This window comes from Pyrus communis, chromosome 3 (assembly GCF_963583255.1).
Source record: "Pyrus communis chromosome 3, drPyrComm1.1, whole genome shotgun sequence".
Taxonomy (NCBI): Eukaryota; Viridiplantae; Streptophyta; class Magnoliopsida; order Rosales; family Rosaceae; genus Pyrus; species Pyrus communis.
In genome coordinates, this window is record NC_084805.1 from 19,561,128 (window position 1) to 19,579,204 (window position 18,077).

General features: G+C 39.1%; 2 protein-coding genes across 4 annotated transcripts; one reads left to right on the forward strand and one right to left on the reverse strand.

The window, feature by feature from the left end:
* On the forward strand, positions 1 to 7,936 carry LOC137728963 (uncharacterized). 3 transcript variants are annotated; one of them, XM_068467778.1, is made up of 19 exons: positions 1 to 99; positions 395 to 1,084; positions 1,460 to 1,660; positions 1,760 to 1,843; positions 1,944 to 2,003; positions 3,029 to 3,073; positions 3,190 to 3,389; positions 3,505 to 3,999; positions 4,238 to 4,334; positions 4,436 to 4,615; positions 4,733 to 4,822; positions 5,296 to 5,358; positions 5,452 to 5,526; positions 5,637 to 5,705; positions 6,300 to 6,377; positions 6,693 to 6,827; positions 7,047 to 7,154; positions 7,275 to 7,340; positions 7,434 to 7,936. In XM_068467778.1, exons 2-19 carry the CDS (start codon positions 737 to 739, stop codon positions 7,506 to 7,508), a joined length of 2,469 nt encoding a protein of 822 aa, XP_068323879.1. In that variant the 5' UTR covers positions 1 to 99; positions 395 to 736; the 3' UTR covers positions 7,509 to 7,936. The 3 variants fall into 3 exon arrangements, 2 of the variants coding, with proteins under 2 accessions (XP_068323879.1, XP_068323880.1); XM_068467779.1 differs by lacking the exon at positions 1 to 99 and having other exon boundaries at positions 115 to 1,084; positions 5,655 to 5,705; XR_011067950.1 differs by lacking the exons at positions 1 to 99; positions 7,434 to 7,936 and having other exon boundaries at positions 115 to 1,084; positions 6,693 to 6,811; positions 7,275 to 7,338.
* Positions 7,937 to 10,031: 2,095 nt separating this feature from the next.
* Positions 10,032 to 13,396, reverse strand: LOC137728775 (uncharacterized). Its single transcript, XM_068467533.1, has 7 exons — positions 12,607 to 13,396; positions 12,268 to 12,468; positions 11,931 to 12,038; positions 11,628 to 11,765; positions 11,259 to 11,510; positions 10,742 to 11,062; positions 10,032 to 10,645 (listed from the first exon to the last, which is right to left on the reverse strand). The coding sequence occupies exons 1-7, from the start codon at positions 13,297 to 13,299 to the stop codon at positions 10,478 to 10,480; spliced, it is 1,881 nt and encodes a 626-aa protein (XP_068323634.1). The 5' UTR covers positions 13,300 to 13,396; the 3' UTR covers positions 10,032 to 10,477.
* Positions 13,397 to 18,077: the final 4,681 nt, after the last annotated feature.

The window sequence follows — 18,077 nt, forward strand, 5'->3', positions numbered from 1 at the left end:
CTCTCTTTATACAACCTCATTCCAAATTTAGCAACTTTCTCTCCTCTCTCTCTCTCTCTCTCTCTCTGAAGGACAATCCATTTGAAACCAAACAAAGAGGTACTAATATTTCTCAAATCCCAGCCTAATATGAATTTTTATTTGTTTTATTTATTCATTTTTTCTTATTAATCTGCATTATGATATTTAATTTCCTCATGCGGTTACCATCTGAATTATGCCCCTTCATCTTCTGTTTCTGTTACAAATCAATGCAATCATGATAGCATTCACAAATTTTGAAATTTATTTGAAATTCATAAATGCTTGATTTTTTGCTCTTTCATTTCTCTGCATTATTATTGTGTTTGTATTGAATTTTGTGCTTTGCTTCACATTCTATGGGTACTTTCAGGGTGCAACTTGTTTGCCTGATTAAAAAGTTCAAAACTTGTGTGCAAAACAGTGGAGTTCATGTGTAAAGGACATAATTTTGTGGATTTTGTGAGTAGATTGAATGCTTCTGTGATCTGGATTTTTGCGAAATCGAGGATCAAACACATTTAAGGAGAGAATCCTTTCGGATTTCGTGTTTTTTTGCATTTGGGTCTTGTTATTGTGGGTCGGAATGTTGGAGTGATAAGAAGTAGTAAAATGGGTTGAATGTATGCTGGTTTTGGGATTTTTTAAGCAATGGAGCAACGCGTATTAATTCGGTGAAATGAGCATTTTATAAAGATTAGATTAGGGTTTTAAAATGGAGGGTAAAGAAGATGGGGAAGCATACGAAAAGCGGCCTTCGTTGCCTACTCAGGTTTTGCAGGAAATATCTGAGGAGGCATTTAAAGTGGCAGGGGAAACATTGCAAAATGTGATCTCAAGTAATTCGAGCATGCCACCATTGGCACCGGGGCATACGCGCTCCCAAAGTGAAGTTGTAAGTACGACACACAAACGGAGCAATAGCTTTCAAAAATTGAAAACTCAGATGCAGAAGGCTTGGAGATGGGGTGGAAGTTCACGGGATGGTTTGCGGTTGTCTTTCAATCCTGAGGTTTTGGCAAACCAAAAACGCCAGTGGTATCAGCGTCACTCCAAATCAAAGGTATCCTTTTCTATGGCATTGCTTGATACATTGTTACTACACAAAAAAGGAAACGCAGAAAACAGAACTTGATTACTCGAGAATTTCATGCTATCGAGTAATAGTAAATTAAGAGGGTTTAAACTTAATCTATTGTGTAAGAAAGTTACCTTTTTCCCACTACTTTGTTTATGAATATAGATTATAGGTATAGGATTTTTGATTGCATAATCAGACATCAAATCTAGAAAAAGTAAATGATTAAATGTAGCGATTATAAAAATCTTGGAACCAGTTTCCCCCGCGATGCTTGAATGTTATTGCTTAAAAATCTCTTTTCTTTACCTGGTTGATTGTCTGTCTAATTGCTAAAGTTTTATGATTATGCCGTTCTAGGGCCATATAAAATATACCGAGCCAAGTTCACTCTTTGAGCATTTTATTATTGCGGGGCTTCATCCTGATGCTAACCTTGACACTGCGGAGGATGCATTTGTTAAAAGAAAGAAATGGGAGATGGAGATGATAAACTGTGGAATTGTTGACCTTAAATTGCTACAGCAGCGGGGACCTCCAATTCCTACATTAGAACCTCAGGTTGGGTGTATAACTGCATCAGAAGTTCCCAGGAACTTTGTTTCTCTTCGGCATCCGATGATAATTTATATGTTTCTGAATGTTTTACTGAATCTACAGATACTTTTTAAATATCCTCCTGGGAAGCGGTTTGATATGCGTTTGACAGATTTAGCTTCCTTTTGTTTTCCTGGAGGGGTTAAGGTTCGATATTGCTCATTTTCCATTAATTTTAAATTCATTCATTATCTTGTATTTAATTAACACTTATGTTGCATTGATATAATATACTGTTCTCTTACAGGCACGGTTATTGGAGAAGACTCCATCACTAAGTGATTTAAATCAAGTTGTTTATGGACAGGTACACGAAAACGTGTCTCATGTAATCTATGACATATATATTCCTCAACTTTTCAATTTCTCTTCATTTTATCTCGTGACAAAACACAACTTCTTGTAGGGGTTGGTTCAGTTTCAATTGGTTAGATTTTTTGCCAAAACAAAAAATTGAACTGAAATTACTGTTCGGTTCGGTTTTCTTCAGTTTGGTTTGACTTTGGTTCGGTTTTTTTTATAATTATAAAATTGAAAATTGTTTAAAAACAATTGAAATTGGTCCTATGGAAAAAAAAAAAAAAAAAAAAAGGAAGGAAAAAATATCGAGATTTTGTAAAACTTCAAATTTGCGTCTCTGACAATATTGTCGTACAGGGGCTGGTGTTCACAATCTAGGTACTAATAGCACAGTAACATAAACACTGTATGAGGAAAAGTAGAGCCTGTAGCCTTTTTATTGCCTTTTCGTTATGCTTCTCCATCTACATTTTCTTTTTCTACAAAATAACCAAGTGAAAAACAAAAGAATACAAAGTGTAACTGGTATTGAACAATGGAGAGTAGGTGACACAAAATTACCTTTTCCTTTTTATTTTTCCTCGCTCATATCTAATGCTAAACAGTTAGGAAATGAGCCACCAATGTGTATCAAGCTAACATGCTTTTTCGCGTGCAGTCGATCTTGCACGTGGAAAGGCAACCATACATGTTGATGGAGAAACGCAGGTGCAGTCCCAACCTGCACTTTTAAAACTAATAAATAAGTAGGGTAACAAGGATATGAGGTTTCAAACACAAGACCCCTGGATATAAAGCTCTGATATTACCATTGAACATCAGAAGCTGAAACAAGATCAATTGTTTTAAAATGGGTCCGAAGTTTAATCAGTTATGTGTAGCCTCGAAAAAATTATTGTGAGTCATGTCCATTTAGAGTTTGCAGACTGATTTTCCACTTTATGTTTCATTTCGTTATTTATCGATTAGTTTTACATAAATATTTAAATATAAAACACAGATAGCACTCTAATTATCGGATATTCTCGACAGGAGCATTTAGGCAAAGATGATTTATCATTTATTTTCTCACTCAAGGTATCTTATGTTCATTTTGTCCCCTTTGAAGATTTGTACAGTTGTTATTTCAGCATGCTATATGCATATGTTTGTAGCACACACGGTTACTAAAAAGGTAATACCCTTTTGATCAGGTGGCAGACAATGCAACACTTTATGGTGTTTGCCTACACGTGTCAGAAATTGTTCAGAGGCCTCCTGCTATCTTAGGCATCTCGTCACCTAATTCTCATTCGACGGGAGGACTCTTCCGCTTTTTGGTTTCTGCACCTCGATGCTACTGTGTGCTATCCAGATTTCCTTTTTTTGAGTTACATTACGAGATGCTGAATAGGTGAGTTGTATTTTTTTATTTCTCTATAATTTGTAAGTATGGTATAGACATTTCAAAGTTTTTATCCTTGTAAAAAATCAATGCATTTCACCGCATTTTACTTACTTGGATGCAGTATCATTCAACAGGAGCGTCTGAAGCGAATAACACAATTTGCTAGTGAAATGGCCCTCAATGATTTTGTCCCTACATTGCCCAAAGTACAAGATTATGATGATGAGTCCCCTGAGAGGGAGTCTTTTGATAATTGGATGGACTCTGCAATACCAGTTAACAGTTCAATTGCACTTACAGTTGCTGGTGCAGGAATCAGACCGGAGGATGAGACTCCACCTTCTTCACTCAAGATATGGGAACTGCAGTCCCCTGAAAGTGTTTCTGCTAGTGAAAGTTCAGATTTTTGTCAAGTACGGTATTTAGACAAGGATGGTAGAAAGGATTCACAATGTTCTGATGACTATGGTTTTGAGGCCTCAGAAACTCGTTCAGAGGCTTCAGAAAGAATATGCGCAATCTATGGAAATGACCATACTTCTCCAGAGGTTGGGACATCTTTCTCCTCCAGGAATCGCATATTGGAGCGTCTTGGCAGTTCTGAATCTCTATTCAGGTGGTAAATATATGTCTATCCTACTATTTGATTTATCGTTTTATGCTTTAGAGATGAAGTAGTGGGGTTTTTTTTTATGCTATGTCTATATATGCTGCTATATGAGATTAAGTAGTACTTGAATAGCTCCATTATTAGTTTCAATCTCAATTCTTTATGCCGTGTAAAATAACTTGATGCCTCTCACCCATGTTACCATACAAGTACAAGTTCAATAATCTATTATTATCTTTGGCAGTCCAGCTAGAAGCATGGTATCGGAGGATGAAGACGATGACCTTTCCTCAACGTGTGATAAAGAGTTTGGTGATGAACTAATAATGGAATGGGCTAGGGTGAGTTTACCAACACTGCAATCTTACTAATCTTATTTCTCTATTATTGATAATTTGATTTCCCTTTGACAGTTAATTTTTGTATCAACTCTCTATGATAGGAGAACAAGAACGATTTATTACAGATTCTTTGTGGTTTTCATGCTCTGCCTCTCCCGCAACGAGGAAGTGAGTTATCTTTTCAACCTCTTGAACATCTACAGGCTACTGAGTATAGGCGACCTTCAGTTGCTGCTCTTGGTTTTGACGAGAGTAGTGTTGATTCATTTGAAGATCCTGGGGTATTTGGTTGATTACTCATTTTTTAAGGCCTCTCTCTCTCTCTCTCTCTCTCTCTCTCTCTCTAAATTTTGTTGTATTCTTTAATATTGACTTAACCGTACTTCACTTGGTTAAAGGTCAATGTTATGTTAGCTGCTGCTGAGGAAGCGCTCGCACTATCAATATGGACAACTGCAACAATTTGCCGAGTTCTCTCCCTTGAAAGTGTAAGCTTCGATGTTTGCCTTGAGTCCAGCTGGTGTTAAGATTGTAAATAATTTTTACCATTTGGTCCAGATTCTTTTTAAGCAATATTTATTCGCATTATGTGACGCAATTAGGTTTTTGTTTTTCCTTTGATTCAAGTCCATTGTGAGACTGAAACATTTTGAATCCCGTACCACCACTGACACTGATGTTTATGCTTGAGCTCTTCACTTTTCATGTGATTTACCATATTTTGTGGATTGTTGTTAGTTACAGAAAAAAAAATATGGTAACTTGTTAGCATAGCTCTTCTGGAATTGTTAGGCATACGACCCCTTGACATTCTAACCTAACTGCGTATTTGCATGTGGGCACTTTTCTCCCTGGAAAAAGAAGTCTTTTTTTTTTTTTTTTTTTTTTTTTTTTTTTCCGTCAACCCCTTAGTAAATATTGTTGTCTACACTTAGTGATTCATCAGCGGTGTTTTTGCCAGATTTTGTCATTGCTTACGGGAGTATTACTAGAAAAACAAGTGGTGGTAGTGTGTCCGAATCTGGTAAGTAATTGTTTGTATTGGAATTAAGTGCATCAATCCTGAAAGCACTTTCTATTTTCATCGTTTGATCATTTGACACTGCAATCAATGCAGGGTGTGCTATCAGCTACAGTATTATCTCTCATTCCCATGATTCGTCCATTTCAATGGCAGAGTTTAATGCTTCCTGTAAGTTCAATATTATTGCTGAGTGTAAAATATTTGCTTATAGCTAAAACCTTGTTAATTATTTAAGCGATATCATTGATGACATCCTGAAATATATGTTTTTCTCTAAGTTTCTTCAATATCTTCAGGTTCTACCAGGGAAAATACTTGATTTTCTTGACGCCCCAGTTCCATTTATTGTGAGTTTCGTTTCATTTTTATAGTTGTATTTGTATAATTGTATTTCATTGTATTACTCTCTTGGACCGAATGTTCGACATTCTAGAATTCATCTTTCCAAGTGAGGTGTTAATGCTATGCTAGTATGTGCGGTTAACTTTAAGGCTAAAAACAGTTCCTTGCTTTGCTTGGATATTCTGTATTCACAAAGCCAGAAATCTAAATGGGATGTCATCGTGTCATCTCTAAATTCATGTACTTCTTAGGCAGTTAAAACATTCCGCATACAATTTTTCTCTTTGATTTGTTTAGTTTACCTATTACTGAGTCTTGAATATTTGTTTTGAAACAGCATGTACGATTTATGAACTAGGGTTTGAAGTGAAGTGGTAATCCCGTCAAGTATTACCCTCTAGAAATCTTATGATAGTTTTAACTCTCGGAATTCTATTCTGTGCCTAAATGTTACATTACTTTCTGGTATATATAGAAAATCCTAAATGTATGACCAAGAGAAATCATGTTTCAAGTTCTCACTTAAATTTCGAGGGTTGTAATAAAAAAACTGTCATTAATTTTAGTTCAATTTCCTTTGTGCTCTTGTCATACGGCAGATTGGGATACAACAGGTTCCTGCAGACCTGAAGAGGAAAAAGTCGGATGCTGTTCAAGTTAATGTGCAAAAGGATCAGGTTTCTTTTATTCTCATTTAGTTTTTTCAGCTACTTTTTTCCTTATCACTGGCTTTATAAAGAGGTAGGTGTCTCTAGAACGCTATGGGAAGATCTTTGAATTCTCGCATCTTCGAGTTTGATTCAAGCAATGAGTCGATCATTCAAGAAGTCTTTTTTCTTATAGGGATTATCTCTTCAGAACTACAGAATGCTCAGTTTTTTTTATGCCACCTTAGAGGAATTACAACGTATTTTACATTTTTCAGTAATGGCCTGCACTTTTTCAAATTAAGAATAACGAGTGTACTTACTGTTACTTTGTTGTTCATGCAGGTGAAAATGTGTCATTTGCCGTCACTTCCAAGACATAAAGATCTAGCCACTGAATTAGGGCCCATCCATGCTAGACTGTCGCGTGAGGGTTCATTTGCTCAAAAGCATCCTGTATATAGGTGCAACGAAGTGCAGGTTTACTGTCATACTTGCATGCTTACTGCTTCTGCTCGTGATTCTGCTGGATTTACACTAGGAAACTTCATATTTTATTGCACGTGCATATACCAAATTATGGAAAAATGTTTTAGAATCAATGATTGTTCAACAATATGTTTATCATACTTTTCTAGGCAGTTCCAGCATTTTACTTATCACGAATGCGAATACATATCTTGTTCCTATATGTTTCAGGTCGAAGCTGCAGGCCAGTTTTTGGAAGTCATGAAGAACTATGCGGAGTCACTTTGTTCAGATCTAAGGTCTTACACAATAACAAGTGTACAATCAAACAGTGACAGGGTAGAGAAACTAATACCGTAATTTCTATATTCGTAGAAGTTCTCAATGAAATAAACTGAAAACACCAGAGTACATGGCTTATTACACTTTTGGCATGTAAATCTTTTACCGTCCTTTCAGGTTTCTTTACTTCTTAAAGATAGCTTTATCGATTCCTTTCCGAGCAAGGACAGACAATTTATGAAGGTAACCCGCAATCCTTTCTAAACTTCTCCTGGATCTTTCATTTATAGCCTATCGCCTTTCTTTTATTTCATTTGCAATTTTCGGCTTGTGCAGTTATTTGTGGACACACAGATGTTCACTGTTCTAACTGACTCTCGTTTGTCAAGCTTCGAGAGTGGTGACCCCTAAGAGAAACCTGATACAGAAGTTAAATGAGCACATCATTGGAAGATTCCAATTTGCAACTCAAAGATTTGTCTCAAGGATAACGACTTCTCCAACTGTTGACGAAGGACGAGGTGCAGGTAACTTGGAGGGAAGGGGTGGAATGGCTCCTGGCCCCGTTGGGATGGCCTGCCGAAGGAATTTTATTCAACCTAACATGGTTTGGGAGCTTCTATCTCTGCGAACTGCTAGCTAAAGCTTGCAGCAAATACTTTGCAACATAAAAGTTAAAGTCCAAAGCGCAAATCTCCACACCAATATCTATTGCATTGCACACCCGATAGGATCATAATCCCAATATTTTACGGGAATATGATGTTCGATGTAACGAACTTCTGTATCGTATCAAAAATCTTGTAAATGTCAATGGACATAAAAGATGTTGCTTCTGATGTCGATAAAACATAGAAGAAAAAAAAAGCATGGGTCCTGAAAAATATTGACACTAGTTGTAGCGTAAACTAAATCATGTTTACCCATACCCTTTATGTCTCCCAATAAATACGTAAGGTTTGTATACTACATAGGGTAAAGTTGTCATTAAAAAGTGGGTGGATAAATAGCAGCGCTCTTTCACATACCCTAGTTGGATCTTTTGTCTCTCTCATGATCCTCCCCCAATCAGAGTAGGATTCTATCCCCTGCAAATTTCCCTTCCCTCTCCTTCCCTTCTATTTGAAGGGTTACGATTAAGCTACGTCTATATCTTATCTTGACTTCTTTATAGAGAGAGAAGACAAAGAGGAAGGTGAGAGAGAAGGAGAGGGGAGGGGAGGAGAGATGATTGGGAGGGGAGAGGTGGTGGAAAGCTACAGCACTTTTCTTTGCCAACTGAACAAGTGATCTTGCTCCTTGAGGAATGTGAGGTTGAAGGTATCATAAAGTTGCGGGAGTTGCGGGCCTTGGTGGAGAGAAGGTGGAAACCTACAGTACTTTTCTTTGCCAAGGAACATAGCGAGTGTCCTGACTATGTGGCCGGAGGTGGACCAAAAGGCATTGTGCTCAACGGTGATGATCCGCCGGTGCCACTACAGGACAATGAGTTTCAATGTTTCATGGAATGCTACAACCAGTGGGAATATCAGCATAGGTTTTTACAAGACCGACTTGGCGCACGGAGCAAATTGTTGATTGATCTTAGTGATGAAGGTATAGTCGATATTGCATCTGTTGAAGAGTTGGACAACCCTTCATGACGCAGGAAAAGTAAAGCAGCAGAAAATGACCATCCACATGATTGGCCTTTCGAATGCGGATGTGAATAATATCAGTGACTACGCCATGTATTCCGGTTATATCCTCGCTGTTTATACTGAGTGAAACAGTGACTTTTCTTCCGAATGAAATATATAGTGAGGTTTCAAGTTGAAGCGCACATTCCATGCTCAATGCCAAGCCAATTTGGCAGCGTGGCTCACCAAATCCACCCCAAAACCCTCGCGTGCAACATCCCGTCCATTCCCCCCTATCATTCGGGTGTTTTGGCAACATTGTCCGGATCCTGCACTGCCTTGTAGAAGGCCAGGAAGACGGAGGGAAGAGTAGTTGTAGTAGCACGCACATAAGCGAGCCTGCATCGAGTTGCCTTTCCGACAGGGAGCAGTATTCCCAGGCCTATAGAGCCATTATGATGTATGTAAGCATTACGAGGAAGTTTTTTCCCACGAGCGGAATACCAAGATGATGTTACAGAGGCCGATTACACAGACATGGTCCTATATCGGCTCATGGATGAGGTTGTGGTGCTCTTGAAGGACGCCTTCTCTTCTCCCAAAAAAGAGGACAGAAGCTCTGTGGTTCACAAATATTTGGAGGAAGTGAAAGCGGGCAAGACGGAGATTGAGGCGGATACTTTGCTTCCACATGAAACATACGCAATGTTCATCTCTGGAACGTAGGGAAAGTGGCCGAGCTTCAGTGGATGGCAATGGTTGAGGACTTGAAAAAGCAAGGCAAGATGAACAACTGCTTGGCCCTATGCGACGTCATCAACTCGACATTCAAAGTTGATATCCCCATTGCTTTGGGACTTTTGGTGTCTGAATTGAGTGAAGATCCATGGAAAGGGAATGTGATCAGTCACGGCGATTGCCATGAGGTGCATTTTATACAAGGCGAGGATGTTAGGTGCAAGCCACCGAGACTGATCATAGTGGTGAATATTGTAGCACCTGGAAGACTGAGTGTATGAGGTCAGGATGAAGGCTATGGGAATGTGGTGCCACACATTTTGTTTTGGACTTTGTCGGAATACCAAGCCGGCGCAGGCGCAGCCTTGGACGCAGCCAGGGTTGACGGTATTGAGTGGCTTCTACAACATCGGTCTTGCTGAAGATGCTCTTGGACAAGATATCGGCCGAGACCCTGTCGCGGAAGCAGCCACATCCGGCGAAGAGAGGCTGGCCGTGGTGGACTGACACGCCTAAGATAAAATATGGAGCCTTAACTAGTTGTGTTCGATATCATTGCATGTTATTTTATCTTGAATTTTTGTTTTTTGTTTGTAGGGACTGTAAGGATTGACGGGTTCGAGCTAGAACTAGACATTTCTGCAGACAAGTTATCACTGCTAATTAAACCCTTCCAACATGAGAGAGAGGCATACATATTCTTAACAGCTACCGTACTAGGGTCGTTAACGATCCATCAAACCGTACTAGTTAGGGTCGTTACAATTTCTCATGTTCAAAATGCTTCATTGTACAATGATTCCGAGTTGAAAGTCGAAGATTCGTCTGTCACGGCTTCTGTAGCTGTTTTGACGAATCACAAGGCACACGTACATTTAGAATAAGGCGTGGAACGGTTTCTGTTTCTGCCGGGGATGGCCTGCAAATGAATTCTTCTCAACCTACTATGGATTGGGAGCCACTGTCTCTGTGAACTGCCAGCAAAAGCTTGCGGGAATAGTCTTAAAGGCGAGCTTTCTCGGATCATTTCTCTTCATCCTCAGAGTCTGATTTTGCAAAAACTGTTTCAGGCTGGGTTTGTGCATAAGCTGGAGCAATGTACTTTGGTTCTTTTACTGCAACATCTGCATACTTCAGTATGGCTTCTCTCGGATCTTCGTCCATCCACGTCTCCTTGATCATACCCCCTTGCTGAGATGGGACCCAAAGGATCAGTATAGGTTTTCTGCAGTTAATTAATCCCGGAACTAAAGATAAATACATGTTTAATGGGGAAAAAAACGTTACCTTCATGAGGTACTGGGTCAATAAGCTTCCCTTACTTGCGCCAACTCTGCCACCAAAACCTGGTCCCGTCATGGGGAGTTCAGGCTTATGGGATTTCAGTGGGTCCTTCAGTGCTTTCTCTCGCTCACGCTTACGGCTTGGCTGGTCTCTGAATAAGGGTAGAGCATGAGGGTTGTGAACCACTGGTTTCGCCTCAAAATCATCAAAAGACTTTTTCCTGGGGGCACGCGCAACACAAACAAGGGCTCCTCTTTCACTAAGGGTTGGATCATATAACACATGAGTGCCTCCTTGGCTTTTATCTCCTGATGTTGCAAAGATCTTCAAAAACAAAGGCGTCTTAGATTTTTCATTTTTTTTTTATTTTGGAAAATCGAAGGCATGTATTTTCTGAGTACGTTTCCATTCTACATAAATTGTGCGTGCGTGCATAAGAATGTGTTGTGCTATTCTCAAATAGACCAATGAGCGTGCTAGACCAGTTCAGAAAATGATGGACTATCAGTGAGAGCATTACCTGATTGAGTTTTGGGTGCCAGGCACACTGCACAACACTACAGGTGGGGGATATCCCAACTTTTGAAACAAGTTCAAGTTTTGCTCGATCAAAGAAGCATAGCAAACCTCCAGTGGTGCTTTCCCTTTCAATGGACGTTCCAGTCAAGAAGAGTTGCTCATCGGGACTAAAAGCTACATTAGTTTGGGCATAGTTGTTTGGGAGATCCTCAAACACCTTAAGAGGATCCTTCATCTGACGCAAATCCCAAACCTAGTACACATTATGTAATTAGTAGGGAAATACACAACAGAAAGAACAAATCTTAAAGAAGCACATCCTAGACCGCTAATAAACAGCAGTATATTCTTTAGACAGGAAATGCATTACCTTCAATGTACCATCAAGGCTTCTTGATAGTAATATTCTCCCATCCATAGAAAATTTAAGCCCGGTAATATCGTCTGAATGACTATTCTGAACGTGTATATCTGGCCTGCTTCCCCATCCAGGCTTAAGGTTCCATACCTATCAAAATGATACATGCAGTGTGAGAAGAAGCTAATGCAAATATCGAACAATATAAATCTATCTATTTATCTCTCCAAGCAATGCAAACTTCCATTTGTGGGGAGGGGCCTTGTGAGCTAATTCACTACTGCGATTATTTAAGTAAGATATTCCAGCCAATACCTGTATAGAACCATCTCCTATACCACCTGCAATACGTTTTCCGTCGCGATCCCAAGCACAAGTGGTGACTGGAACTCTTCCAGGCCGAGCAAGTTTTGGCTTGATTACCTATTCATTGAAATATAGCATCATTTAGTCTAACACATCAAGTTCAGTAACATGCATTCTCATTAGCAAAAGCAAAACAGAGTAGAAATGAATATAGTGACAATAAACTCAATTAGCAATCCAATATTTTATTACATAAAGCAATTCCAAATTCAGCAATGAATAAAGCAAGTGACGCTCATATTATTCAAAAACATTGCCTTAAAGAAAATCGAAAACAACATCGAACCTGTTTCTGAGTTTTGAAGTCATTGACATCCCAAATACGCAGTGATCCATCCTCAGATGAAGTCAAAGTCGTGTCTTTACTTTTAGGATTCCACTCTCCACAAGTCAATCCAGTTATGTGGCCCTTGGTGTTCTTGAGATCACGAATATACATGTCCCCTTTTACAAACTCCCCCAATGTAAGTCCATCACGATCATAAATCTGCAAAATCCGCATGAAATCGAAAAGGGTATAAGCAATGCAAATTGCCCACATCACACACCAACTCCAAATACAGAAAACCCAAATCAAATAATGCAAAACAATAACAGGAAGATGAATTGTAAGGTTGAGCAGCACCTTCGCCGTAGCCGAGCCAGTAACACAGAGAAACCGGTCCGCCGTCGGGCTCCAGCTGATGGTTCGAACTTGGTGGCCTTCTGATGGCTCGAGCTGCCGGAAAGACTGCAACTTTGAATTCATTCCCTGGAAATCGTACATCCGCACGGAGTAGTCGTAGCTGCCTGAAACAACTCGAGACCCAGTGTGGTCGATGGCGAGGGCGGAAACGACTTTTGTGTGTCCCTTGAGAACAATCTCATTGCTCACCGGAATTCGAAACCTGTTTACGAAATTCGCCTCCGAATCAGAATCGGAATCACAATCGGAATCGTCCCTATTGGACCCCGCCGGCGGCCTCGGCGGTCCAATCAACTCACCATCGTCGTCGTCTCCAAGCTCGGATCGCGGCGGCGGAGGGGGCGGTCCAACCATGGCATCGCCATCGTCGTTCTCGTTAGGGTTGGAGTTGGGGTTAGGGTTTTTGGGGGCGCGGATGGAGCTGAGCCAGGCTTGGGAGGAGGAGGAGAGAGAAGGGAGGCCGCTCATTTTGGAGGCGGCGGAGGAGGATTTTTCCGGAGGGTTGTTGCTGACGGAACGACGAGTCGTGTTGTGAATGGCTTCGAGAGGGGTTTGAGACTTAGATTGCTTCCCGAACGAGATAGGAAAAGCAGCTCTGATTCCGTCGTACATCTCTGCCTCGTCATCCGCCATTGGAACTTGTCTTTGTCTCTCTGCACTACACTCTTCTTCTTCGTTTCGTCGTCGATGCCTAAAACGTCGCCGTTTTTCTGGTGTTTTCCGACGGAGACCTGTTTATATGCGTCCAGACTCCACCGCCTTTAACCGGGAGAGAGGGGAATAGCTGGTGGGCTAGCCCAATTTTTGTGTTTTCTCGGACTGAGCCCAAAAATATTTTAATTTTTATAAAGCCCAATTGACTTTTGATACCCAGTCCCTAAAATTCAACTTAGGATGTGCTATCCATATACGCCCTGTTAATTTCTGTTATTTGATATTCTTTAATTCATTCAATCCGACGGCCAAAAATTACAAAGGTATATGAGAAGTAAAAAGAGGTGTGTGGATAGCTTACCCCTTTAACTTACAAAATTTACAAGAGTAATGCTAAGAGACCAACTATTTAGTTTTAAATTTGTAAACCATATGACATCACTGTTAATAATTAGATTATTACTTAAGTGTTGATATACGTGCTTATTTTTTTATTGATGACACATTATATGGTTTGTAAATTTGGTCTAACACAAGTCTTCCTTGACCACCATCAAATGATTCATTAACGTTAGAAATCCAAAAATCAAACTCGGGACGTGACTTGTGAAATACAAGCATGAAATTCGTCTCCAACTATATATATATATATATATATTTATATTTTGTTAACTAAAGTGTTTTTTTGAAACATCACTATTCAGAAGAGGCTTACATGTAAATTGTAATGCTGATATTATTTTGTGATATTTCCAGTCAATTATTATACACGAAGAAACTCATAATTGGTATTATATTATTAGCTCGCGAAGCTAATGGTGATATACTTGTTACATGTCTTTCCCATCGCTAGAGATCCTCATCAAATAATAAACATTCACAATCACAACAGTTTTCATCATCAGCTGTAAATCAAACCCAAAATCAGTTTCACTATTTCCAAACTATCCAAAAATCAACTCGTACCACGTTAAACATCAGTACACTGACTGCACACAAATTCAATAGATGAAGGCACTTTTCTCTTCAGGTAATTCATTGCTGTCATCTCTTGCCTTCTCTTCCAACACGACTTCTCCATTTTCTGTGTTAATTTCACGATTGACGGGAAGTCGTGTTGGAGGAGGATGCGTTTGACTAGGATACCTCCAATGATTGACAATATCAATAACAATTTTCTCTAATGCCACAAGATTCTTGATTAAGTATGTGACATATCTTCTAGCAGGTGCACCAGCGCGATAATTAACCTTCGATTTCCACTAACTTGAGGCAGTGATGGGGGCATGCTTTAGCTTTCTTAATCTCATCCACATATTCCCCGTCACAAGTGTAATTCATCTGCGCCAAGGACACAATTTTAATTTATGTTTATACCTTTCGTTCTTCAAAATTATCAACAGAAATGTTTTATTAAGTGATCTACGAAGTACAAACACATACCTTCACTAAGTGAAGGAATGGTAAAGGGGAAGCTGTATCGATGCAGCGTAGATCAGAATAGATACCTCAACAAGTGAAGGAACATTACTAAGACGCAGGTCTATAACACTACCTTGATAGACAAATGAAACAAGGTTTGCGTCACGAATCTCAATCCTTTTGAGGTGAACACTTGCATATATCACGAGATACTTCAATGCAATTGAGGAGCCAACAGCTCTTAAGTTAACCAAACTTTTGGCACCAAACACATTCAAGAAATGGACGGTTACACAAGAAGTATTGAAGAGTATTAACAGTCACATCAACATAGCAGAAATTAAGAATTTTTAAGAATTTAAATTCACTATTGTATCCATGAGAGGGATTTGGATCCTCTCCTGACTAATCATCATGGGCCGTTGGATTTTTATCCAACGGCTACAAACAGGAGGTCTTTTTAAAGTTATAATAAGAGTGTAAAAGGGCCCTTTTCCGAGACCTAGTAAGTAGTCAGGACATATTATTGGTAGTAATCATATCTTAAAAAGAATTCCAAGTCAAGTTTTTGAACTCCCTTTTCCATTGCAAATTGATTCCATTTATCAACGGAACTTGTAAACCAACCATCTAGTAGAACGCATTCCTTGAATTCTTCGACCATTGGGCCTTTGTGTTGTTCCATGACACGATTCACCTAATTGATGTATCTATAGATTTCCATGTCTCTTAAATTCCGTTTGAGGGCTATTAAACCTATCACATTTTTATTAAGATGATAGTTACCATTGTTAGGTACTCAAGCTCAAGTGAAGAGCTCAACCCAAAAGATTAGTCCAGTAAGTGGGAGGATCCCAATGACTTAAGTACCACTACACCATTTCTGATGTAGCCGATGTGGGATCATAACATCACACCACCATTCGGAAGATCCGACGCCCACGATGACCCTTACTTTGGTGGCTTTCACTCTTAATGGCGGCACATCCTTTGGTCGTCCCGTTAAGGTAGCTATTTTCAGGTCGCCCCCTCCGCTGCGTCGGGAACTTAGGCTCTGATACCAATGTTAGGTACTCAAGCTCAAGAGAAGAGCCCAGTAGGTGAGAGGACCTCAAAGACTAGTCCAGTAGGTGAGAGGACCTCAAAGAATTAAGTACCACTACACCATTTCTGATGTAGCTGATGTGGGATCATAACAAGCATCAAAGTTGAGAGTTTAGTAGACATCCACGCGTACTATACCATCGCTTTGAAATGATATGTTTTTCTCAAGATACAGTCACCTGTATTAGGAAGATAAAATATATAAATCCTAATGAAACCTAAGAATTTGAAAAATTTAGAGGGTATATAAACTATGGGTGTGTTTGTTTCATCTCGTTAAGTTTCATTGTACTGGCTAGGATTACTAGTCAATGTAATCCTATGTTTGTTTCTTGCATGGACTAATTTAAATGAGACTAGCAGGACTCACGCTGACTATGCGCTTCATTAGCCGGTCTTTGCTAAGGACCCCAAAATTAGGTGGACTGCTAAGACCTTCACCCCTCCCATCTATGTCTTCTTCTTCGCTTCGCCCCTACCCCCACGCTTCGCTCCATGTCGACAGAGACTCCATGGTTGGATCGATGTCGCGGCTCTTGTGGCCTCATGGTGCTGGATCTGGGTTCACCGACTTCCTCAACGTGCTGAATATGGGATCAATTTTCTTCTGGAATTGCCCTTCTTTATGTGTTTTGTTGATTGAATTGTTGTGGGTTTGTTTTGGATTGTCTTATTTGGGGATTTTGGCGTCTGGGTTGGTGAAGTTTTGTGGGTTTTTGTACTTAGGTTTTGGCAATTGAGGCAAGTAGTACCTCTCAGACTTTTAGAAATTTTGGATGGGTTTTTGGAACAGATGGGGGATATGCCCTGCAATTCGATGGGTTTGGAACATATGGGTTTTGGAATAGATGGGGTCAAAGTTGCAAAGTACCTGCAATTCGAGAAGAAGAAGAAGGATATGCTCTTTTTTTATTCATATATTAATTTTGATAATAAAAAATTAAAATATAATAATAATTTTTAGTTAGTCCATCTTCTTAGTTTGACACTGCACCAAACACTTCATTAAGTTAGTCCAGCTTAGTTTATTCTAAGCCAGTTCAGTTTAGTTCCTGCAGATAGTCCAGTCCGAGATAGTCCGGTATAACAAACGCACCTTATATGCATATTGGTTATATACACACCACTAAATCTACATATTTATAGTTATACTTTAATATGCCTTTTAACCAAGATCAAAATCAGTTCTTCAAAGGTGGTGTTGTTCATATACTAATTTTTATCTTCTACACACTTTGTTAATTTCTCTTTTTTGATTCTTTTCAATTCATTCAATCTAACATCTGAAAATTGAGAAGAGTGTGAAAAGTATCTCTCTGATTGACTAACTCTCTTAAAGTTGTGCTTTACCAACCATTTTTGTTAGCCAAGTCTCCTTCTCTTTCAACCATTTTTGTTAGCCAAGTCTCCTCTTCTTTCTACAAGCAATTTCGGGAAGGGGAATTTGGGAAGTCTGTACCATTGAACTCTGTATCTGTAATCCATCTCCAACCCATTTCTGTATCTGTAATCCATCTCCAACCCATTTAAATCGTATGTGCGCCGCCGGTCCCACTTTATCCAATAATTCATGCAAAGAATTGACCTCCCAAATTCTACCCTCCACTTACCGTTGACTCTCTTTGTTTCAGTGCCGGCCTCAAATTTAGTCGGTATAACCGTGTTGCTCATATGACCAAAATATGTAATAAATAAAAAGTTAAAAATCCGTTGCATTTTGCCCAAACACATTAATAGCTTAACGCGTCTTACTTGCTCTAAAATCTTGATTTAGATAACAATTTTTCTTCTGTCACTTCATATTACGGTAAAATAATATTTATTTATATATGAGAGGTTTCATGGTCAATTCTCGTCAAAGACGGATTCGAACCACATTATTATGGTTCGCTTATTGTGATACTTAGTCTAGTAGTCTAGATAATATTATTTGTTAAAAAAAAAAACTTTTTCTCTCAAAGGGGTAATGCTAGAGAGACCACATTTTTTATCAAATTTTGTAAACCAAATGATGTGGATGTTAATGATTGGACTATTACTTAAGTGTTGATTAATATGCTTATTTTCTATTGGTGACACATTATTTGATTTGCAAATTTGGTTTAAAAATTTAATCTCCCTAGCATTATCCCTCTCAAAGTTCGATTCCTAATTTTCCATTGATCATAGTAATTAGTGTTAATATATTTGTATGCGTATATGACTATGTGAATGAAATAGAAACTACACAC

Bases quoted from the DNA above. Each gene is read 5' to 3' on its own strand.
- LOC137728963 (XM_068467778.1), top strand. From the start codon at position 737: ATGGAGGGTAAAGAAGATGGGGAAGCATACGAAAAGCGGCCTTCGTTG. The intron at 1,844-1,943 runs GTTCGATATTGC...GTTCTCTTACAG, and splicing joins GTTTTCCTGGAGGGGTTAAG to GCACGGTTATTGGAGAAGAC. The intron at 4,616-4,732 runs GTATTTGGTTGA...ACTTGGTTAAAG, and splicing joins ATTCATTTGAAGATCCTGGG to GTCAATGTTATGTTAGCTGC.
- LOC137728775 (XM_068467533.1), bottom strand. From the start codon at position 13,299: ATGGCGGATGACGAGGCAGAGATGTACGACGGAATCAGAGCTGCTTTT. The intron at 12,039-12,267 runs GTTCGATGTTGT...TTCAATGAATAG, and splicing joins ACTTCAAAACTCAGAAACAG to GTAATCAAGCCAAAACTTGC. The intron at 11,766-11,930 runs GTATTGGCTGGA...TCATTTTGATAG, and splicing joins TAGGAGATGGTTCTATACAG to GTATGGAACCTTAAGCCTGG.